The sequence below is a fragment of the Xenopus tropicalis genome, chromosome 10, assembly GCF_000004195.4.
Source record: "Xenopus tropicalis strain Nigerian chromosome 10, UCB_Xtro_10.0, whole genome shotgun sequence".
Taxonomy (NCBI): Eukaryota; Metazoa; Chordata; class Amphibia; order Anura; family Pipidae; genus Xenopus; species Xenopus tropicalis.
Window position 1 is genome coordinate 43,814,553 of NC_030686.2, and position 24,427 is coordinate 43,838,979.

The window sequence follows — 24,427 nt, forward strand, 5'->3', positions numbered from 1 at the left end:
AGCAATGCACTGTTGAAGGGGCGTGGGTTTGTGTCAAACTGGGGGTTCTCCATCCATGGAAGCTACGCAAGCACTGTCCCTCTGAGGAATTCAGTATGATCCAGCATCGCCTATAAGTAGTTAACGTGTGGATGCTTTGGTGATGGAACGTAGTGCATGGCAGTCGCTATGTGCATGGGGTGCATGCTGGGCCTGACAACAAATCTGTAGCTAGAAATGTCTCTATAAAGATCTCCTTGCTTGGCCATTGGTGTGTCTTTGAAGCAGACGTGGGGAACCTTAAACCAATCAGTATTTGTAATCCGTCTTTGGCAGCTGCAGGCTCCCCACCCCTGCGCTATGGTAACAAACAAGCAGTCTGTACTTGTGGCCTAAACTCCTCTTTTTTGACTCTTACCAGAGGCCCAGTGCAAACCCTACTACTCGGAGTATTCTCACCCTCGGCTGCTCATCCATCAAATGTGCACAAGCCATTATCTGGATTTGTTTATTACTGGGGTCATCGGATTGAATGTTATCACTATGGCGATGGAGCACTACCAGCAACCCAAGGTAACCGAAAAGGCCCTTCTGCCTCAAAAGCTGGTGGTGGGGGCAAACTTGGTGTCACACTACATTCTTCTCCATCCATTAGTGCCCATACACGGGCTGATCCTAGCTGCGGATATTGGTCCCTTAGACAGATTCGGCAGCCTATCGGCCCGTGTATGGGCAGTAACGACGGGCCTGCCCGACCGACATCTGGCCTAAAATCAAACAGATATCGATCGGGCAAGTTTAAAAATTTAGTTGGATCGAGGACCACATCGGCTCGTTGATGCAGCCCCAAACCGATGAACGCCTATACCCGTCGTTCTAATTCGATCATTTGGCCCCAGAGCCAAATGACCGAATTAGCCCGATATCACCCACCCATAGGAGGGGATATGGGGAGAAGATCTTAGTGTGTATGGCCACCTTTAGTTGCTTAGTTGTCCATAGATTTGCTTTGTCAATTGACAAAAAAGTGGTAGGTCTTCAGAGCCTCAACAACTGCTAGAAAAGCCTTGAGTTTCCAGTCCTGCTCCACTGATTTGTGAGTCTTGCTCATTATTGGCTGTTAAAAGTAAGAGAAAAAACATGTTAGAACCTAGATTGGTATGTTTTTACTTTTTGGAATTACATTCAGGTTTGTTTTAAAGAACCTTTGGCCTCTGGCCTTTTGTTTATAGCGATAAGCGCAGCACAACTACTAATCATGGGTACACTGAGGATCTGTCCTGGATTTGGGGGCTGAAATGAGCCAAGGGCATAATGCCCAGAAACATACACAAAAGTGTTAAACTATGATTAGGTGAATATATATATATATGATATCTACGGTTTTTATTTCTTTTAGGTATTGGATGAAGCTCTAAAAATCTGTAATTACATATTTACCCTCATTTTTGTGCTGGAATCTGGGTGCAAAATGGTAGCTTTTGGCTTCCGGCGATTCTTCAAAGACAGGTAGGTTTTATTTCCAGCAAAGACGTGCCTTTCTAGGCTGAAAACATGATAGTAATGTTACATTCTAATGCAAAAACATTGTGAATTAAATTTTTTATAAAGGGAATGAATACTATATACTATACATTTTACATTTCCTGAACTAGTGGGGGGCTTTTATCAAGTTTCCAAATTTTTAATTGAGCGCTAGGTGCAGAGTGTAGCCAGACCCCAGACACAACTGCTTTTTAAATGGGAACTAAGGGAGGTGCCTGTCTGAACCCTCAACTAGGACCCAGACAGGATTACTGTTTGTCCTCGTCCAATGGCAGGTCTGCATACAATATTATTTCATATATTAAGGTAGCCATACACAGGCCAATAAAAGCTGCCGACGGGTCCAGGTTGGAACCTTAACAGCTGTATGTGTGGGGCCCTCACACAGACCTACCCAACTGATACCTGGCTGAAAATCGGGCAAATGTCAATCGGGCAGGTTTAAAAATCCCATCCATGCAAGGAGCGCATTGTGGAAAGATCCACGTGCCTGGCAAACTCGCCAAACAAGGAATCTTTCAGAGTATGGGCACCTTTAGAAATGTCATTTTTGGTAAGTTGTTGAGCTAGTTATGAGCACAAAGAGGTCCTTCAGATGTTTGGCTGTCAGTGAGATTATTGGAGATGTAGGCCAACAGCTTGAGGGCTCCCACTTGCCTAAGTCTGCCTTAGACCCACCTGTACTACCTGCTGAATGATATTTCTTCCAGCAAATTGTGTTGGAACTGGTTTAATATTACATTTTTTTTCACATTCTCAGGTGGAACCAGTTGGATTTGGCCATTGTTCTGCTCTCCATTATGGGGATCACCCTGGAGGAGATTGAAGTCAATGCATCGCTGCCCATTAACCCAACAATCATCAGAATAATGAGGGTCCTGCGGATCGCTCGCGGTAGGTTTTTGCAGACACCAACTTTATTACATTTGGGAACACTCCAGCGTAGCTAAAGTTTACTGGATACCATTTTGTATTTCGGCCACCTTTCTAGAAACTTTGGAGAGAACCCTCTGTTTCCACCACATACTGGAAAAGATTTCCTGGTTAATGAAATGACAGCAACAAAGCAACTGTCAACATGTATTAATCTAGTGCATTTAGAACCGTGAAAGAAACATGCTGATCAAACCTTGTCAATGTTACTGCTACATAACCCATTGTGCTTTGATGGGGGGGGGGGGGGGTGAAGCTCTCATTGCAAAGGATAAGTCTCTATTTTTGTGTGTTGTTCTAGTGCTGAAGTTATTAAAGATGGCAGTCGGTATGCGAGCCCTGCTGGATACAGTATTGCAAGCGCTTCCTCAAGTAAGGGTCCTCCAAGGGGACAAACCATCTCATGGGTAGAAGATGATATACTGTAGGCAGTGTCACAATACAACTCCACTCACTGAATGCATGCTTTACTTCATGTTAGGAATAGGAGGTGCCTATGTAGGGTTCTACTTATATTTAGATGTTCCACCACGCTGTTACATAGGACCACCTTCAGTGATCAGTGATCCCAGTGATGAGTTCATTTAGTTATAGATATTAATTCACTGTTGTGTATTGTAGGGTTATCCAAAACATTAAGCCTCGTGTCCTGTCAAATGCATTATGCCACCCAAAGGGACAGACCCACAGTTGGAAGCCTTCTGCTCTGAGTTTGGCTCTTAGGCTTCTTCATAGCCATCCACTGAGGTGGCTGTTCTCTGTCTGTGGGTTGGTGCTCTCTTCTACTCATAACACTGACCGCAAAAGTGGTTCTTTTTGATTATTCCTTTCTGTCTGCTACTGTTAGTTCCAACTGTCTGTAAAATGTACAAATAAATGGTATATATGCCTACGTTGTCTTGTACAGCTTAATGAATTTATACTTTCACCCTTACAGGTGGGGAATCTCGGCCTGCTCTTTATGCTGCTGTTTTTCATATTTGCCGCTTTGGGAGTTGAACTTTTTGGCGACTTAGGTAACTTTTTCCTGGTTGGATGATCTACTGGGGCTCAATTATCAAACATTGATAAAGGGTGCATATGTATATATAATATAGACCATTAAGGGCTAAGACTGCCTTAAGGGACATTGTTATGTCAATAGGAAACTGGCCTGAAGGACACACAGTGAGACATCTGCTGTTGTCTTGCTGTCTTTCAAAGCACAGAGACAGTGACTCTCTTTAGGGCACCCAAGCAGTGAAAGCTTTCAGGTTGGGAGGGTCCTAAACATAGAAACATCAACGTAGCAACATAGTTAAAAGAACATAAAATATAGAGTAACAAAGACCGGGTCCAAGCATGTCCTACAGAAATGTAAACCAAGGCTGGACAACCCTTATAAAATCACGGAGTATATCAAGGCCAGTATTGGTGCAGAGACCCCGCGATGAATAATGAATTCAGTAAAAGTCCATGTGTTACAATGACAATATATCTCTTGTTCCCAGAATGCACTGATTCCCACCCGTGTGAAGGTCTCGGCAGGCACGCCACGTTCAGGAACTTCGGCATGGCCTTTCTGACTTTGTTCAGAGTATCCACAGGAGATAACTGGAACGGTATAATGAAGGTAAAATCATGATTAATGCCATCATAAAAGTGCCAAGGTGATAAGGAAGCAATATTGATATTTATTCATCCAACCGTTTCATTTTCCTAAATCCTCCACCTCCTGGGGCAACAGCAATATAGTTATAATTATTTTGCTGATTGTTTCTTGCTCATAGAGATGCCTTATAGGGAGGTTCATCACTCAAGCGAGAAATGGAGAAGGTTAGACTGAATCTAGAACAATCTATGAAGTTTATTGATGGGAAACACTAATACCCTATATGGCCAAAAGTAGCCAGACACCTGCCTGTCCAACATCTCATTCCCAAACCAAGGGGATTAATATGAAGTTGCCTCTCCCTTTGCGCTATAACATCCCCTGCTCTTCTGGGAAGGTTCCCACTAGATGTTGGAACATGGTTGCTGGGAGCTGCTTTCATTCAGCCATAAGAGCATTAGTGAGATTAGGCACTGATAATACAACAACTCTACTTATATAGACCCAATAAGGGGTGTAGCCTCATATACTGGTCAGTGGGTTTACATAATGGAAATTCTAGCCACAAGAATAGCCCCCAAACTTTGTCCACTACCTGCATATAGAGAGATAACCCTATGGGGGGAATTCACAAAAGTGTTGGTCGCCAAATTGTAAAAATGTCATAATCACGACAAATTCACAGAAGGTATATTATAGTTTTATGGATTTGTCGTAATGCTGGCAAATTTTATATATCAGTCTCTCATTCAAGCCACTCCCTGGTTGCTAAGGTAATTTGGATCCTAGCAACCAGATAGCTGTTGAAACTCCAATTGCAAACTGTCTTAGAAAATTACTCTCTACATCAGGGGTGGGCAAACTACTGCCCGCGGGCCACATCCGGCCTGTTTTGTCTTTTTAATCCGGCCCACTGACTCCGCAAGTCTCATCACACGAGACTTGGCATCTGGACTGACGAGCGGAAATGGCATAACGCTGGCCCGGCCCGTCTGTAAGTCAATGTGGCCCCTGAGCCAAAAAGTTTGCCCACCCCTGTTCTAGATCATTCAAAAAGTTAAGTCACACGTGAACAACAACTTGTCGGTAGAGACAGGAAAATGACATTTTTGTGAATTCCTCCCTATGACTCAAAAATATGCAATTCCCCTATGAACAGCCTCACCAGTTGGTTTATAGTCTATACAGAGAGCTCCCAGCATAGGTATTCTCCTTAACTAGCACAGTTTAGCAGGAACAGTGCTTGTACAGGGATTTAAATCAGAAAAATGTGAGGGGAGGGGTTATGAAATTCTAACAATATATTGTCTGACCTTATTCTGCACCACAGGACACACTCCGTGATTGCAACGAGGATTCCACCTGTTACAACACAGTCATCTCCCCCATCTATTTTGTCTCTTTTGTGCTGACTGCCCAGTTTGTCCTGGTCAATGTGGTAATAGCGGTGCTCATGAAACACCTTGAGGAAAGCAACAAGGAAGCTAAGGAGGAGGCGGAGCTGGAGGCAGAGATGGAACTAGAGTTTCAGATCCAGAACATGCAGGTTCCGGATCCTGACCCATTTATGTGGGCTGGGAGAGATCTCGGCTATCCCCAGGAAGGTTCTTACGGATATATGAACTCCGTGCAGGACAAGGCCGACTCACAGCTTTCATTAGTCAATCCCATGGTAAGTCATTTCTGGCCTCATGTACAAGCAATGGTTAATGTTTGGGAACAGCATTTGCCCAAAGGTTTCTTTGTCTAATAAAAATAGATGGTGCTTCACACTGGAACAGAAGGTTTTAATCAGTCTTGGAACAAAAGTCTCATAACATCTTGCCCCTTACATATAAAGTACCCAAGAGCATCAAGAGTCTCCACCTCCCAACCTGAGACGGTCAATGTTCCGCCGAAATTCCAGCGTTGTGGGAAATCAAGCTGAAATTCATTTCATTTAGATGCAAGAAATTCTAATTAGAGAAATAAAACTGAAAAATCAAATCTGGAGCATCGGGAACCTTATAGCCCTTTTGACTTTGTCTAGGAGTAATATGCATATAATTATATTAAAAAACCCAGGAGATGTCTAGAACATTTTCCTAGTTCAGCTCCAATACAGACTCACACATTGATGTATTCTGCAAAATCAGCTCCAAAATGTCCGTTCCTATCCACTGCCATTATAGCTGGCCACACACACTTGAGTATATGCTGGGTTAATGCTTCCAATAGAGAGCTTTGTACCATGAACGTTGGTTGGTTCATTGATTGGTCATGCTGAAAAATGTCATCTTCCAATGCATCGTATCTGGAACGTGTGGAACGTTGGCAGATGAGGAGCTGGAAGATCCTGACTGATATTCTTTGTACCATGGATATTAGTTTGTTCATCGATTGCCCATGTTGGAAGATGTCTTCTGCCGATGAAGAAACAAAGAAGCTCGATGATTCCAATCAATGTCCTTGTACTTTGGATATTGGTCAGTCCATCCATCACTCTCTCTCTCAGCATCTGTTTGTCTTCATTCTCTCTTCAGGGAGGAGTCGGGAGTCTGATTATGATTGACAGGTCTAAAGGTGGCCATACACTGTAAGATCCACACGTTTGGCGAGGTCGCCAAGCGAGCAGATTTTCTCACAATATGCCCACCTACAGGAGGCCGATATCAGGCTAATTTGGGCCAAACGATCAAATTAAAATGGCGGGCATAGGCACCATCGTTTCAGGGACCACATCAACAAGCCGATGTGGTCCCCTATCCAACAGAAAATCAAACCTGCCCGATCGAGATCTAGCCGATTTTAGCGTTGTTCGTCTTTGAGTTAACTTTTAGTATGATGTAGAAAGTAATATTCTGAGACAAATTGCAGTTGGTCTTCATTTTTCATTATTTGTGGGGTTTTTTTTTTAGTTATTTCACTTTGTGTTCAGCGGCTCTTCAGTTTGGAGTTTCAGCAGCTATCTGGTTGCTAGGGTTCAAATTAGCTTAGCTACCAGGTAAGGTTTGAAAGACAGGCTGGTATATGCATAGGAGAGAACCTGAAAAAGAAGTAACGGTAACAATAAAACGGGAGCTTCACAGAGCAATAGTTCTGTGGCTGCCGGGGTCAGTGACCCCCATTTGAAAGCTGCAAAGAGTTAGAAGAAGAAGGCAAATAGAACAAAAACTATAAAAAATAAATAATGAAGACCAAATGAAAAGTTGCTTAGAATTAGCCTTTCTATAACATACTAAAGGTTTACTTAAAGGTGAACCGCCCCTTAAAAAGATATATTGGATCTATCTGTCAATCAAAATCTGACACCCAATGCCTGCATGCAGAGAGAATGAAGAGAAACAGATGCTGAGAGGGAGATAGTAAAGATAAACTTCATTATTTTAGATTTTTTGCAGAATTTTTATTGATAGTACAGGAGCAAAATCAATGTTGCTTCTTATTGTGTGTGCAGTTTTCTTGATAGATTCTTCTTTTGTCCTTTTCTGCTTCCCATATTGTCAAATCTGTGATGGTGAGACATGGTCTGACTGCTTCCTGTTGAGGGTCCAACACTGTGGGATCTGTATGGGAGCAAAATGGCTGCTGGCAAATGTATACATATTCTTTTCCAATTAGAAGGAGAAGGTATGGTACAATTACTGGGGGGGGGGGCTAATGTTAGGCACCTCCCCTTATACCTTATACCCCAGGTTGGTGCTCCTGTTCGGGAAAAAACTGCCCCGGGCCGGGGTAACTGCCAGACAGTGATCCTTTTCCATCTTCTGTCTTCGTGCCGCTTGCGCAGTAGAGTGAAGGGTCAAACTTTTACCAAAAAGCCGCTTTTTTCTGGCACCCCCCAGTGATTTTACCTTTCCTTCTCCTTTAAAAATAACACACAAAAGTTCACAATTCCATTTTATTGAAATTCTATATAAAAAGCCATAGTATGAGGTGTAGGGCCTGAGAAAGATCTTTTCCACCACTACTGCCTGTAATTGTCTTGCCCACTGCCACCACTTGTCCACAGGGTCAGACTGGCGGGGTGCAGGGCCCTACAGGTGCCCCCGCCGGCCGCACCCCCTAACCCCCCCGCTCAACATCCTCTCCTGAGTGTGCATAAGTTTAATGCATCAGGGGAGGAACACCGTCGGCCAGGGGACCCGGTGTCCCGGCCAGGGGCGGGTCAAGCCGACTGGACGCCCCAGGCAACCCGGTCGGCCACCTCGCCCCAGCACCCCGCCCCCTTGTGCGCTTTGGCACGCAGTTGCGGGGGGCCCTAGGCAGCTGCCTCTTCTGCCTACCCCTAGTTCCGGCCCTGGTCCCGGCGGCCCAGTCCGACCCTGCTTATCCACCATCACTGCAAGGCATTTACTTATCCACCACCTTTGCATGTACTTCACTAATACACTTTTGGAAGCACAACAGAGACACTTTCCGCACACCCTGGCTCTCCAAAATAATAACCGCCCGCTGCACACTGCTGGAGGGATCGGCACCCTCCCAAAACCAACTTGGAAAAAAAGCAAATGGCACACAGGGCTATAAACTAGGGAACAAGACCTTCAAAGTTTTATTGCGGAGGTGCAACCTCCGCAATAAAACTTTGAAGGGCTTGTTCCCTAGTTTATAGCCCTGTGTGCCATTTGCTTTTTTTCCACTTCACTCATACACTGCCACCGCTTATCCAGCACTGATGTCATTAACTTATCCACTGCCACCGCTTATCTACCACCACCACTGCCTGTAATGCACTTATCAACCACCACTACCTGTAGCTCAACCAAGGTGGGCGAATACAACAGAATGCCTTCCTAGTTAGAAACCTGGTTTATAGTAAATGTAAATATAAAGCCACCAGGGGCAACAATACACAGAGTGTGCATATGTACTGATCATAAAACATCTCCAGAGTGCCCTAAAATAATTAAAGTAGAATTAGAAACATAACTTAGCCACAAATGGTGTGCCTTATGCTGGAGCTTTATGAGCTTGCTGACCATGACGATGCATGTTTTCTAATGTGTCCCTTGATGTTCTATGTGCTTGTGGAGTCTTTATACCAGTCTGGTCATCCTCTATGGGGCTGGACAAAGTGTGCCAATCAGCACTGATCACGCTTAGTAAGAGCAGCCCTACTTGTCCGCTGCCAGTAACCCATACAGAAGGCAACTGGGTTGTGCTGGATCTTCACAGACATAATGCTACTGAGTTGTGAATCTTTAGCACCACTTAGTCAGTCTTTTCTCTGCCTTTTTCCTTGTACGTTAGCAAAGGGAAGCGCAGGTACCTGGTACTCTTCTTGATGTACTCTGTATATTTTCTATCTCCTGCCTCTTTCTCCCCCTTTCCCCTGCATGCGTTGGCGCACACCCCCTTACAGGAAAGACACATGTTTGATACAATATCACTACTGATCCAGGGATCTTTGGAAGGAGAGATGAAGCTGATGGACAATTTGTCTGGCTCTGTGTGCCACCATTACGCCCTCCCTCCCTCTGACAAGGGCTCCTCGGAAAAACAGGTCAGTGCCTCCTCCTTTGCCTTGATATACCATGGATGCCCATCATTGCATGCATGATGATATCCCTAATATTCTTCTTGCCCTTGTAACGGTTTCTGGTCTTTTTTATTCTTCATCTAGATCCCATTGGCAGAGATGGAAGGCCTATCCATGACATCAGACATTCTGTCCGAGAAATCATGGTCCTTAGCTCTGACGGACGACTCCCTGCCAGATGACCCTAATCCCAACCCATTTGGTGTACTGGAAACCAAAGTGAGCGTCCCTCTTACATTCTATAGACAAAGCATACTTGGTGGTGCCATAAAGCAGATCTTTATGTAGACAAAACCAATCTTGCTTCAAGATATTGCACGGAAAGATTCACTCGTTTGGCAAGGTTGCCAAGTGAGCAGATCTTCTCCCAATATGCCCACCTAAGTTTTAAATTATACATAGATGGCCTTTTGCGTTTTGTGCCCTCCAGGGCTAAATTCAAACACAAAAACACACTATATAAAAGGGTAACAGCCAATTAACAGCCAATTCAATTCTTGAAAGGCTCAACCAATCAGAAGTAAGATGAGTTCAACTGATTGGCAGGTTCGGAACCAAAGTTCCTATTGGTTACAAAACATATATATAATTGTGTAAAAAAACAAGTTGCTATAAATACATATGGCACTTAAATTACACATAACATGATACATCATGTTCAAAATTAAATCCATCAGGTTGTTTTGTATCTAAGTAAAATATCCATCTAGTTTCTCTTTTGGTGGTGATCCTGAGTGCCAGCCGTTCTTTTCGTGGAAATTCCCCAATTTTAGGGGGTGCCCATACATGGGCAGATAAGCTGCCGAATCGGTCTAAAGGACCTAAATCAGCAGCTAAAATCTGCCCGTGTATGGCCGACTTTAGTCATGCTGAGTTGGTGATAGTGTGTGACCATAACATGGCTGGTGTAGAAATAAAAATGACTCCAGTCTTTTAATGATTGTGCCGACAGTCCAGTGACAGAATTGGGTCTTGGTGCTCACCAAGGCTGGCCCACACACTGGCATACCTTCCAGCGCGAGATGAGACTATGATGCCACTCCCCACATTATATAAACCACACCCTCCTAAAGACTCGGGCATCAATGACAAGTCTGGGCAGGGCTTGGGGTGGGGGCTGTCACTGTGTCTGGTTCACAGCATCATTTATTACAGCGGCAGAGGCAGGCACCATTTGCCCACACACCCCCAGAGTGCCCAGTCTTGGGTTCCCCACCAAAACAGTAAAAATTGGACCTAGCAGTTTATAAAAATGGCCTTGGTTGTTTAGGAAATGTCAGCCTGGTATGAGTATATGTACTGCTGGGCTGAGTTTAACTTTGGGCAGTGATCCCCAACCCTTTGTATTTTGCTCCCAGTGGTGCAGCTGCTTATTTTTGAATACCTAGCTTGAAGGCACATATTGGTTGCATAAAAACCAGGTGTGCTGCCAGTTCTGCCTACCAAATAACCAATCACAGCCCATATTTGGCACCCCCAGGTTGGGGCCTCTGGCTAAGGGGAAAGTACTGACCTGTTCCTATGAAGTGCTCAATTGCAATTTCTTGTCCATCATTTGGCCCCTCCTACTTCTACAAAAGGTTACAGATAAGCTGAACATTAGTAAAACTTTTTAAAAATGGTACTTTGTTGACAGCTTGGCCTCCCCGAGGAGAAACATTCGGCAACCGTTGAGGAGGCTACGAATCTTCTCAGCGTCCGGAAACCGTCAGTATGCCGCACACATTCCCTGCCCAATGACAGCTACATGTTGCAAACGGGAAGCACGTGCACTGAGTGCCAGGAGCAAAGAAACCACTGTTACCAGAAATCAGGTAGTAGCAACTCAGGAATGGGGGTAGCAATTACATTTTCTGCTTATGGATGCAGCCAAGTTTGGTGATTTTCTTATTGATAAACCATCTATACATCTATATCTAGTATAAATAAATCTAAAGCAACTGGACTTGTTAGGTAATCATTGAAGACGTTTCACTACTCATCCTCATACTCATTCAATGATTACCTAACAAGTCCAGTTGCTTTAGATTTATTTATACTAGATATAGATGTATAGATGGTTTATCAATAAGAAAAACCATGACCTGGATGAATGAAAATCTTCATAGACATCTCTACATCTCTTTCCCAGGTTCCAGCTCAACGGTTCAGTCTCAGCCAAATGACCTCAACTCTCTTCTCCAAGTGCCACAAATCTCCATCCCTTATGAAGCTTCAGGAAGTACAGTGATATCAGAGATTCCCAAACTCCCCGCCCCCTTGCGCTCTCCATCGGCTAATAGGATGCTCCGCAGACAGGTACCGTTGTAATGCCTATTTGTTATAAGAAAAGTGAATTGCACGGAACATAACATTTACACAGTTTATTTGGATTGATAGAAGACATCTGCCAACCAAGTTCAACCAAGCCATGATCCCAGCCTCACCGATCTGTACTCGGCAATTCTTTCTTGATGTTCACTGGGCTAGCATAAAACCATGTATATATCAAACAGCCCAAGTATTAGGGATATTCATTGCCCTTATGGTGAAGAAATATTCCATGTAACATTTCCTCTGAAAAGTGTATTTTCTCCAGAGGCAACAAACCCAATAAATCTGACAGCAACAGAGCAAAGTATCTACCTGGGGGTGAAGCCCAACTGGCCTTGGATCTGTTGTTTATCTTCTAAATATCTAGTCTTTTTTTGAACTTCTTCCTGAGTCAGCCAGTCACCTTTTCCTTGGGCTTTTTTTATTTTGAGAGTTGAAATTCGTAACTGCCATACTGTGAGCTCTTACATTGCCTTTGAATTTGTCAACCCATGGCCTGATGTATTAGGTTATTTCTTCCTCTTCTGATTAAACCTGTCCCACTTGTGTTTTACACAGAGTAGTAATAATGTAGAAGGCAAGTCACCATTATGCATGTAACATTTGCTCTTTATCTCTCTTTCCAGGAAGCAATCAGAACCGACTCTTTGGAATTTTTTCCCGATAGCAAAGAAAATGCTGGCATAACTGAGCCCCCACCTGTATATATTCCAATGTGCCAGGTGCCCACCGAGACACCCTCGGCTTTTATAGAACCAGAAAGAACTTTATGCCAGTTGAAGCGACGCAGTGTTTACACCCAGCAAGTCCAAGATACCTGCAAGATGTTTAGGTACCCTGATGCTTCTCAAACCAACATGGACACGTTACGAGAAACCTCAAAGATTCCAGAGAAAGAAGATTTGTTGAGCGCAGCATGTTGTAGGCGGCATCTCAACTCCAAAACGTGTAAAGCATTAAGCGTCTATTCTGCAGCATACTCCTTAAGCCAGAAACTGAAACTAGGTAACAGCGGCAACGTTATTTTGAAGGACATGAAGAGGTTCTACAGCGTAGATGCCCACGGCGTCCTTAAAAAGACATCCTCTTGGTTGGATGACCCCAGAAGACATTCCATAGAAATTTGTTCTTTAGAGAACACTCTTCATCACTACTCTACTTCACGTTCTTGTGGATTCATTAGCCACGTATTCCAGAAGAAGGAGGACTTGCAAATAGTGCAGAGGACGGGCGGACAGGATCCCGTCTGTCCAGATTGTGTTCACTCAGGAGAAGCATCAGAACTACCACTCTCTTACGTCTCGAGTGGGCAATCACAATCGACAGACTCGACCGAGCTCGGTAAAATAGACTCTTTCGTTCCGGAAATGCAGACATCCCCTAAACCACTGGGAGATTTAGTTTCTGTCGAAAGTTTTTCTATGGATGCAGTTGAATTAAATCAATGACTTCGCGATCGGGTGCCAAAATAAACACGAGCTGATTCTATTGGGTAAAATATCCAAAGAAGGGACTCTTGGACCTTGCAGCTCTGGGAATATACTTGAACAGTGCATCTGCTTGGACAATAGCAATACATTTTCCAAAAGGATTTTCACACTTTTGTTTAGTTAGAAACAATAAGAGAGCTCAACATGTATGATATTTTTTATTAAATAAATTTATTGGAGTATCTGATTTTTGGTAATTTAAGTGACGTTACTGCCAAAAATGCAAGTTTATAGTGCTAGCGACTTTCCATAAGCTAATAATGAATTGAGTTTTTAACAGGGTTGTTCACCTTTACATTAATACCCTATTTCTACCAACTTTGCAATCGGACTTCTTCATCTTTCCAGCTTTCAAATGGGGGTCACTGACCCCGGCAGCCAAAAACTATTGCTCTGTGATCTTACAATTTTATTATTATTGTTACTCTTTATTACTTGTCTTTCTATTCAGTCCCTCTCCTATTCATATTTCAGTCTCTCATTTAAACCACTGCCTGGTTGCTAAGGAAAACAAGACCCTGGCAGCCAGATAGCTGCTGAAATTCCAAGCTGAAGAGCTGACTAACACAAAGCTAAATAACTGAAAAACCACAAGAAAAAAAAAAAGAAAACCAATTGCAAATTGTCTTGGAATATCGGTGTCTACGTCAAAAGAAATGTTAATTTAAAGGTGAACAACCCCTTTAATCCAGAAGTTCCTATTTTTCCATATTTCCTGTATAAAATAATATTTTTTACAATGGGATTTTAGCTGGAGATATACTCAGATAAAATGTTTAGTGTCAGGAGGTGTCCAACCTACAGGCCTCATGGAACAAATGGCACTACCTATCAATGTGACCCTACACGTACTCAATGTGACCTACTCTGACACACACTCTATTGATTGGGAACTAGTGCCCCTAAAGTAGTCCATACACCTTCTTCATGGCTTTTGGATGATCAGCCGGCAGGAAGAACCATGAACATCAAAGGCTGCTGACGCACGGGGGTGAGCACAGATAAAGCTGCAGAAGACAAACTAGGGCTCCATTAGTAAGGGGCCCCATTGTAGTTGTATTCATTTGGAGTTGTATTCATTTGGAGTTGTATTCATTTGGCACCTCTGAAGTCTTTAAGGGTTCCCAGTAGTGGTAGTGTGGTTCAAAAAATTTCCAGCCAACGCCGATCCTGACTCACCCACATCCAGCCAAAGACCAGTCTGGTCCACATCATGGGATGATTTATAAACTTGTGCCTAACCAGCCCATTTCTGATGTCCCTGGAGGGGGATATATACATACAATCAGAAAGCAGGTTTGGCCATCACAAAAGTTGGGCTGGGACAAGGTGTGGAAAAGGGTAAAGGGGCTGCCAGCAAGTGAGGCCTATGACCCACTGTAGGGGAATTCAGACAGCCCAAACATATCTGAGGCACAGGTTTTGGCAGACTCAGACTGTCAATCTGTGGGTTCAGGCAAATGCCAAGGGTCTGCTGTAAGGTGCCATAGACAGTCACTATTTATTGGGCTGGGGGGGCTGTTTGTGCCTCTGGGTACTGGGAATGCCAGGACCCAGGCCCAGACTGGCAATCTGTGGGTTCAGGCAAATGCCAGAGGGGCTGCTGTAAGATGCCATAGACAGTCACTATTTATTGGGCTGGGGGGGGGCTGTTTGGGCCTCTGGGTACTTGGAATGCCAGGACCCAGGCCCAGACTGGCAATCTGTGGGTTCAGGCAAATGCCAGAGGGGCTGCTGTAAGGTGCCATAGACAGTCACTATTTATTGGGCTGGGGGGGCTGTTTGTGCCTCTGTGTACTTGGAATGCCAGGACCCAGGCCCAGACTGGCAATCTGTGGATTCAGGCAAATGCCAGAGGGGCTGCTGTAAGGTGCCATAGTCACTATTTATTGGGCTGGGGGGGCTGTTTGGGCCTCTGGGTACTTGGAATGCCAGGACCCAGGCCCAGACTGGCAATCTGTGGGTTCAGGCAAATGCCAGAGGGGCTGCTGTAAGGTGCCATAGACAGTCACTATTTATTGGGCTGGGGGGGCTGATTGGGCCTCTGGGTACTTGGAATGCCAGGACCCAGGCCCAGACTGTGGGTTCAGGCATATAGAAATTTGAGTTGTTATTTCTTAAACAGAAGCTAAGGATGGACCTCTTTAAAAGAATTCATTCGGAAGGGGAGCCATGTCTAGATCTGCTCTTATCTCCTTCCTTCTTGGAGCAGGTGGCCCACCTACCTTTTTTGAAGACTGGCAAATTCTTATTAATTTTACTCAGTGTAGAAGTATCGGAGTCCCGTCTTGCCGCTCCAAGTAACCGACAATATGGTAGCTTTTGTTTCCTAGGGAGACAGAAGAACCAAGTAATATTGAGTTATACAGTGTATTGCCCTGGTCACATCTATTTCTTGCAACTCATTATATATTAACATTTCTAAGCTTTGTTCTCTTTTAAGAAGAGAGTAGCAAAGTAGAAGTAAGTGGATTTTGATTCTTAGGGGAACTGAGAATAAGAATGTACCATAAGCATAAATGTCCCGGTTATTCACTCATGTATACTGGAAGGAATAATCAGCAGGATACGAGCTAAACACCCAAAGGATCTGACTCTCGTGACAGGTACAATCTATATAATGATATATGTGCAGGTTTAGTCCCCATATGAGTCCATAAAATAACTATAGTTCCTATGGGAAATGTCTTTTTTGTTTTCATTTTATGAGGATGGCCCGGACTTGCAATAAAATGTCCATTCTCTATTGATTTGCATTCTTTTTTTGGTAGATTATGCAGTTTTCATCCAAAGAGATCCAGATGGAATGTTCTTAAAAAGCTGGATTTCTACCATACTGATCCCTGAAGGGCAAAGTGTAAATATACACATACTCTATGTGGCCTACTCTGACACACACTCTATTGATTGGGAACTAGTGCTCCTAAACGGGTCCATACACCTTCTTTGGGTATTTTGGCTGATCAGACTGCAGGAAGAATCAATGAACATCAATGGCTGCTGACGCACAGGGATGGGCACAGATAAAGCTGCAGCAAGGGAAGATAAACTATGGCTCCATTACCCTGCAGTTTGGTGCAGGGAGAGCAAAATAGCCACTAGGCACCCATGGTCCTGTAGCAGCTGTAGGTTGGCCGGGGGGAGACATCTATGCACTATAATCAGTGGGGCCTTTGGGTGCTCAGGGCCAAACCCACAGCCATAAAGGGCAGGAGTACTAAGTGCTGTGTGTGCCTTCCTCTCCTTGGGGCTAAATACACTCTGTGTCACTGTCTGACTCCCCATAACCTGCTACACAGGGGCAAAAACATGGCTGCCCTTTCCATGCATTTAGCAATATATATATATAAGTCAGGCTGGATTCAAACTCACGGCCCCTGTGTCCCAGCAGCACTGTCTCACCCACTGAGCCACCAGGTTGCACAGCAGTTGCTCTTGTTCCTGTGTATATAAAGATTAACCCTTATATAGAGCAGTTAGTTTATCTTTATATACAGGGGAACAGCCACTAATACTGTGTGACTCAGTGGCTCAGTGGGTGAGACAGCGCTGCTACAGGGCAGAAGTCATGGGTTCAAATCCAGCCATGTTTTCATTTTTTCAAGTGAAAGAAATGATAAATACCCAAAAAAAAGGCTGCGCGCGCAAAAGGGCCCCGCGGTTCTGTGGTTAGTGCTGCCGCCTTGCGGTGCTGGGGTCTCGAGTTTGATTCCGACCCCAACACTGCAAGGAGCTTTTATTTCTACAGGGAGCTTGCCTACCCCATACGCACACATACACACACACACACACACATACACAGAGTAAGGGCAATTTAGAGACAAGCCAATTTACCTACCTGTATGTTCTACGTGCGGAGGGTTAACACCCCAAAGGAACCCACACATAGAACATACAAACTCCTCACAGCGCTGTTGCTGGAATTGAACTTGGAACCTCAGCGCTGCAAGGCAGGAGAACCAACCACTGAGCCACGGTGCCGCCCAACCTGTCCCACACTGATTGGCGCTATATAAACACTCTCGCCCATAATAGTGATGTGCAGCCACACAACATTGGGGGCCGCGGGCAGGGGTTCAGGCTGAATGTTACCATTCTCCTACCTGGGACCTTACTAGGCGCTGCTTTTAGGCTTCAGTATTTACAGTTGTGCCTGCATGCCCCACCCCTTTTGTGACATCACAGAGGGCGGGGCAGGCACAGGCCTATAAATACAGAAGCTGGGCAGGTTAGGGGTGGGTGCAGGTAAGAAGTAGGTGGGTTTGGGTCAGCTTTGTGTTGGCTAGCCCATCACCCTGGTTATTGGCTGACTTGGCTGTCTCTAGCACTATGGGAGAGTCTCTTAGGGATAAAGGGGCGGTTCATCTTCAGATTAACCTTTAGTATGTTATAGAATGGCCTATTCATAGCAACTGGTCTTCATTTTTTATATTTTATAGTTTTTGAATTATTAGCTTTCCTTCTAGGTTTTCTCTGACCCCGGCAGCCAAAGCCTATTGCTCTGTGAGGCTACAATTTCCATGTTACTGTGACTTATCTTTCTATTTAAGCCCTGTGACCAAAAACCCTTCTACTGGCCCCATGTTTAGCCAGTGCATGATCTATCCAAGATGGTGTTAGCCCATTGTTCTGTTTTCCCGCCGCAGGGTTTTAAACAAAGAAGCTCCCAGAAGTCTCCTCCAGAGGAGCTGGGCCAGCCAGGGCCGGATTTCCAAATTGGCCGCCCCGAGGCCGCCCCCGGTCGAAGGCCCTCCCCCCCCCCAGTGCGCATGCGCGATACAGGGGAAGAGGGGTTTCCGTGCGCATGCGCGAACAGGGGGCGAGGCGCCTTGCGCGCGCATGCGCAGTGGGACAAGCTTAGATACGGAGCAGTGGGGAGAAGTCCCCCCATTGCTCCGTATGGGTAAAAAACTTTTTAGATTTTGGTGCGGCGGGGCGGCATGCCACCCCCAGGTTTCTGCCGCCCTAGGCCCGGGCCTTTGTGGCCTCTCCACAAATCTGGGCCTGGGGCCAGCCCCTCCTAGGTTAATCCCCTGCAGTTCCAATGGGCCTTTTGTCTGGGTTGTAACCTCGCTATGGCAGGACACCCTCCCCTGCGTCCCCCTGGAATCTACCTTAGCTGCGGCAAGAAGATTCCTCCCAGCTGTGTGTATTTCCCTATTCCCTAAAGAAGGACTATTCCCCTGGAATCAAGGAACAAGAGTGCAGGCTGGCTACCACTTACTGGCTTATGGAAACATGCTGATGGCTACTTGCTATTCTCCAATAAATGCCTCATCCTGTGATACCAACCATTTGCTCTTTGGGTCCTGCCCTATGTCTGGGAACTCACGGCCCTGAGGTTGTGACAAGCCTTGCTCTATTCATATCCCTGTTTCTCTTTCAAACTGCTGCCTGGTTACTAGGTTGTGTGGCCATAGCAACACAATAATTGATGGAAATTCAGCCTAGAGAGCTGCTGGGGAAAAAAAGGCATAAAATAATTAAAAATGCGCAAATAATGAAGACCAATTACAAACTGTCTCACAATAACTCTCTCTACATCATACTAAAAGTTAATTTAAAGGTAAAGAAAACCTTTAAGACTGCCACCTCTCCCCTTTATTGCAGGCCAAATATTGAATGCACACCCTGCATGGCTAATTAGCAATTAATTTAGATTCATGCTGAATGGCTGCACAAAAATCCGTTTAGTCTGCAGCATACATCTAATTAATAGCTAGTTAGCCATGTAGGATGTGCATTCAGTATTTGGGGTCATGTAGTCCCGAGTCTCTGACCTTCTTATAAGCTTAGATACCCCAGCAGGATGAACTGGCACGGGCACGGCTACCACTGGAAAGCTCTGCAGGAACAATGTCTCTAACTGAGAAGAGTTTAGAAATCTATATTGGGAACCCCAGGCACATGCTGCATGATAGATTTGCTTGAGAAAGCCCCATTGGGTGAGACGTGTCGCTTTCCTGTGATGTCATCACCGGGCGCCGCAGCGACACACATGCTAATGGCTGCTGCATGGCCAGAACCGCTCTCTCACTGACTGCAGCCTGTGCCAGCGGGACTGTAGCCCATGGGATGGTTGGGTACTAGAGTTCTGTATGCTCTGTAGCTCACTGTATGGGTAGGGGAGAGATAGGGTTCCTCCCCTGTGTAATACCTGCCCCATACTGACTGCACACCCTGCATGGCTTATTAGCTATTCCTTTAGCTGCATGGCTGCACATAAATCAGTTTAGTCTGCAGCATGTGTCTAAATCAGCTGCTAATTAGCCATGCAGGGTGTGCAGTCAGTATGGGGCCGGTATTAAAGGGATGAGGAGACAACCTTACTTGGTAATAATAATACCGTGTAACAGTTTGGCAGCCATTAAATAGCTGATTGGGCACCTGCAATGTAATTAAATGGGGTTACATTGCTGACAGGCCCCTGTGTGTATAAATAAAGGGGTCTTCTCTGCTTTTCATTTGTGTAGGTGCCTTATTCACTTAGTGCCCAATACTGGTCAGGCTATTACCCAGAATTCATTTCATTCACTCTTTCATTCTTTTCCCCTATTTCCTATTGCAGATGCTGCCTAGAACCCAAACTGCACATGGGCTGTAGAAGCCAATGGTATATTCTAGCAGTAGGTTTATCCGGGCTTCCAGGCACCCTGTCTGACTCCCCATAACCTGCTACACAGGGGGCAAAACATGGCTGCCCTTTCCATGCATTTAGCAATATATATAAATAAATGTAAGTCAGGCCGGATTCAAACTCACGGCTCCTGTGTCCCAGCAGCACTGTCTCACCCACTGAGCCACCAGGTTGCACAGCAGTTGCACTTGTTCCTGTGTATATAAAGATTAACCCTTATATAGAGCAGTTAGTTTATCTTTATATACAGGGGAACAGCCACTAATACTGTGTGACTCAGTGGCTCAGTGGGTGAGACAGCTCTGCTACAAGGCAGAAGTCATGGGTTCAAATCCAGCCATGTTTTCATTTTTTCAAGTGAAAGAAATGATAAATACCCAAAAAAAAGGCTGTGCGCGCAAAAGGGCCCCGCGGTTCTGTGGTTAGTGCTGCCGCCTTGTGGTGCTGGGGTCTCGAGTTTGATTCCGACCCCAACACTGCAAGGAGCTTTTATTCCTACAGGGAGCTTCCCTACCCCATACGCACGCACGCACGCACGCACGCACGCACGCACGCACGCACGCACGCACACACACACACACACACACACACTGCCTGCATGCCCCGCCCCTTTTGTGACATCACAGAGGGCGGGGCAGGCACAGGACTATAAATACAGAAGCTGGGCAGGTTAGGGGTGGGTTTGGGTCAGCTTTGTGTTGGCTAGCCCATTATCCTGGTTATTGGCTGACTTGGCTGTCTCTAGCACTATGGGAGAGTCTCTTAGGGATAAAGGCATAGTTCACATTCAGGTTAAGTTTTAGTGTGTTATAGAATGGCCTATTCATAGCAACTTTGCAATTGGTCTTCATTTTTTATAGTTTTTTTTATTATTAGCTTTCCTCGTCCCCTTCCAAGTTTTCACTGACCCCGGCAGCCAAAGCCTATTGCTCTGTGAGGCTACCGTTTCCGTGTTATTGTTACTGTGTATTACTTATCTGTTCTATTCATATTCCCATGTCTCGTTCAAACCACTGCCTAGTTGCTAGGTTAAATTTGGCTCAGCAACCAGATAACCAATGAAATTTCAACCTAGGGAGCGGCAAAAGAAAGGCAAATTAGTTAAACGCAAATGAAAACCAATTTCAAATTGTGTCTGAATAGCACTCTTTACATCATATGAAAAGTTAAAGCTGAAGAACCCCTTTAAGACTGCCACCTCATCCCTTTAACACCTGCCACATATTGAATCCACATCCTACATGGCTAATTAGCTATTAAGTTAGATTCATGCCACATGGCTACACATAAATCAGTTCAGTCTGCAGCATGCATCTAAATTATTTGCTAATAAGCCATGCAGGGTGTGGATTCAGTATATTGCTAGTATTAAAGGGGTACAGTAGCAATCTTATTTGGGGTCACATCCTCATGTGTCTTTGACCTTCCTATAAGCGACGGACTGGGCCTGAACCCCCAAAGTCTCAAGAGCTCTGCTGAAATGTGAGGGGTGCTGGGAGTTGAGTTACCTGTTTAGGATAAAGGGAGGAGGGACACGGCTAAGGACACGGGGTACAGTCTATAGAGTGAGATTTAGGGACAGCTTGTTTGTGCCTCAACAATATTAACCCCAAAGAACCCAGGATTGCCCCTTAGATACCCCAGCAGGATGAACTGGCACAGGCACAGCTCACACGGGAAAGCTCTGCAGGAACAATGTCTCTGACTGAGAACAGTTTAGCATTTTTGAAATCTATAATGGGAACCCCAGGCACAAGTAACTCAGCAAACAGAAACTGAACTACTAATCCCAGCATGCACAGCTTATGTCACTTACTGGCCTGTCATTGCACCCAAGGCACATGTCTTCTGCCGGCCCCTAGTTACTGCCTGTAAATGTTATTGTTTAGAAAGATGCATTTGCTTGAGAAAGCCCCATTGGGTGAAATGTGTTGCTCTCCTATGATGTCATCACCAGGCGCCGCAGCGACACACATGTTAATGGCTGCTGCATGGCCAGAACCGCTCTCTCACTGACTGCAGCCTGTGCCAGCGGGACTGTAGCCCATGGGATGGTTGGGTACTAGAGTTCTGTATGCTCTGTAGCTCACTGTATGGGTAGGGGAGAGATAGGGTTCCTCCCCTGTGTAATACCTGCCCCATACTGACTGCACACCCTGCATGGCTTATTAGCTATTCCTTTAGCTGCATGGCTGCACATAAATCAGTTTAGTCTGCAGCATGTGTCTAAATCAGCTGCTAATTAGCCATGCAGGGTGTGCAGTCAGTATGGGGCTGGTATTAAAGGGATGAGGTGACAACCCGACTTGGTAATAATAATACCGTGTAACAGTTTGGCAGTCATTAAATAGCTGATTGGGCACCTGGAATGTAATTAAATGGGGTTACATTGCTGACAGGCCCCTGTGTGTATAAATAAAGGGGTCTAATCTGCTGTTCATGGCATTTGTGTAGGTGCCTTATTCACTTAGTGCCCAATACTGGTCAGGCTATTACCCAGAATTCATTTCATTCATTCATTTTTTTCCCCTATTTCCTATTGCAGATGCTGCCTAGAACCCAAACTGATCATTGGCTGTAGAAGCCAATGGTATATTCTAGCAGTAGGTTTATCCGGGCTTCCAGGCACCTTATTGCTGTCTGACTCCCCATAACCTGCTACACAGGGGCAAAAACATGGCTGCCCTTTCCATGCATTTAGCAACATATAAATAAATGTAAGTCAGGCCGGATTCAAACTCACGGCTCCTGTGTCCCAGCAGCACTGTCTCACCCACTGAGCCACCAGATTGCACAGCAGTTGCACTAGTTCCTGTGTATATAAAGATTAACCCTTATATAGAGCAGTTAGTTTATCTTTATATACAGGGGAACAGCCACAAATACTGTGTGACTCAGTGGCTCAGTGGGTGAGACAGCGCTGCTACAGGGCAGAAGTCATGGGTTCAAATCCAGCCATGTTTTCATTTTTTCACATGAAAGAAATGATAAATACCCAAAAAAAAGGCTGCGCGCGCAAAAGGGCCCCGCGGTTCTGTGGTTAGTGCTGCCGCCTTGCGGTGCTGGGGTCTCGAGTTTGATTCCGACCCCAACACTGCAAGGAGCTTTTATTTCTACAGGGAGCTTCCCTACCCCATACGCACACACACACACACACAGAGTAAGGGCAATTTAGAGACAAGCCAATTTACCTACCTGTATGTTCTACGTGCGGAGGGTTAACACCCCAAAGGAACCCACACATAGAACATACAAACTCCTCACAGCGCTGTTGCTGGAATTGAACTTGGAACCTCAGCGCTGCAAGGCAGGAGAACCAACCACTGAGCCACGGTGCCGCCCAACCTGTCCCACACTGATTGGCGCTATATAAACACTCTCTGTCTGTTTCATTGCCAGGAACCCTGGTTATTGCCTGACTGGGCTCTGGCACTATGGGAGGGTGTCTCTTAGGGTCCAGTCTTCATGAGTCTCTCACCTTCTTATAAGCTAAGCACTGGGCCTGAACCCCCAAATTCTCAAGAGCTCTGGCAGACATTAGTAGAAAGGATGCCATACCTGTGTATACTTGTGAGGATGAACAATTGAGAAGGGGCATGGTTAAGGGGACTTGGTGCTGAACTACCATACTAGGAGGGGTACAGAAAATCCCATCCTGCTGCTGACTGCACCATTTTGAGGCTAGGTAGTCTCTGCCAAGACTTGACAGGGAATAGAGTAGCAAAAGTTTCAAGTAATCACAATTTCCACTTCTACAGATGATGCACAGAGGATGCTGGGAACTGAAGTCCCAAGAACCCAGTTCATGTGAGCCAGTTCATGTGACCTAGGCGTAATATACAGAAATACATGTGTCACACTCAGTCCATCACTCACACTAGACCTGCCTAATTGCGCTCTTCCAAATTAGCCCTGATACTGTAAAACCCACAAAAACTCACTGCCGCCACTTTAAGAGACACCCCAAATTGCTACACGTCAAACACGATTGGCTCCACCGCAGCTAAAGGGTTAGTTTCCTCTAATTTCCCATTCACCCCAGCAGCAAAAGGGTTAAAAAAAAGTGGTTTCTGCCAGCAGTGATTAATTAACACTTAAACAGGAATCAGCGCAGAGGCCCAAAGAACGCAATTTGGATTTGATATTTAATATCACAAAAGGTATAACAGTGCAGAGATACAAAGGGCATATATTAATAAAGACAACTGCAATAGTGTTCAAAAAGGTAGAAACACAGAAAAATGATACTTTACCCAAACCATACAAAGCATTTAGTACAAGAGCTAGCAATTTAGGCAGGAGTCCATGGACATCAGGTGAACGGGCACTTCCACATCTCACACGAATGCAGGGGGAGGAACCATAAGCAGGACACACCTTGAGTTTGTTATAACCCCCTGCCCCCCCTCCGATATGGA

General features: G+C 45.1%; 1 protein-coding gene across 11 annotated transcripts in view; it reads left to right on the forward strand.

Annotated features, from left to right (window-relative positions):
* Positions 1 to 13,559, forward strand: part of cacna1g (calcium channel, voltage-dependent, T type, alpha 1G subunit) — a 101,814-nt gene extending 88,255 nt beyond the window's left edge. For 10 of the 11 annotated variants that reach the window (XM_031894868.1, XM_004918488.3, XM_031894871.1 and 7 more), the window contains 12 exons: positions 401 to 552; positions 1,379 to 1,488; positions 2,285 to 2,418; positions 2,759 to 2,829; positions 3,395 to 3,473; positions 3,948 to 4,069; positions 5,379 to 5,720; positions 9,393 to 9,533; positions 9,654 to 9,788; positions 11,206 to 11,383; positions 11,701 to 11,867; positions 12,509 to 13,559. In XM_031894868.1, coding sequence (XP_031750728.1) covers positions 401 to 552; positions 1,379 to 1,488; positions 2,285 to 2,418; positions 2,759 to 2,829; positions 3,395 to 3,473; positions 3,948 to 4,069; positions 5,379 to 5,720; positions 9,393 to 9,533; positions 9,654 to 9,788; positions 11,206 to 11,383; positions 11,701 to 11,867; positions 12,509 to 13,330 — 2,453 coding nt within the window. In that variant the 3' untranslated portion in view covers positions 13,331 to 13,559. The remainder of the gene's footprint in view (positions 1 to 400; positions 553 to 1,378; positions 1,489 to 2,284; positions 2,419 to 2,758; positions 2,830 to 3,394; positions 3,474 to 3,947; positions 4,070 to 5,378; positions 5,721 to 9,392; positions 9,534 to 9,653; positions 9,789 to 11,205; positions 11,384 to 11,700; positions 11,868 to 12,508) is intronic. The other variant, XM_031894872.1, reaches the window with a different exon arrangement.
* Positions 13,560 to 24,427: the final 10,868 nt, after the last annotated feature.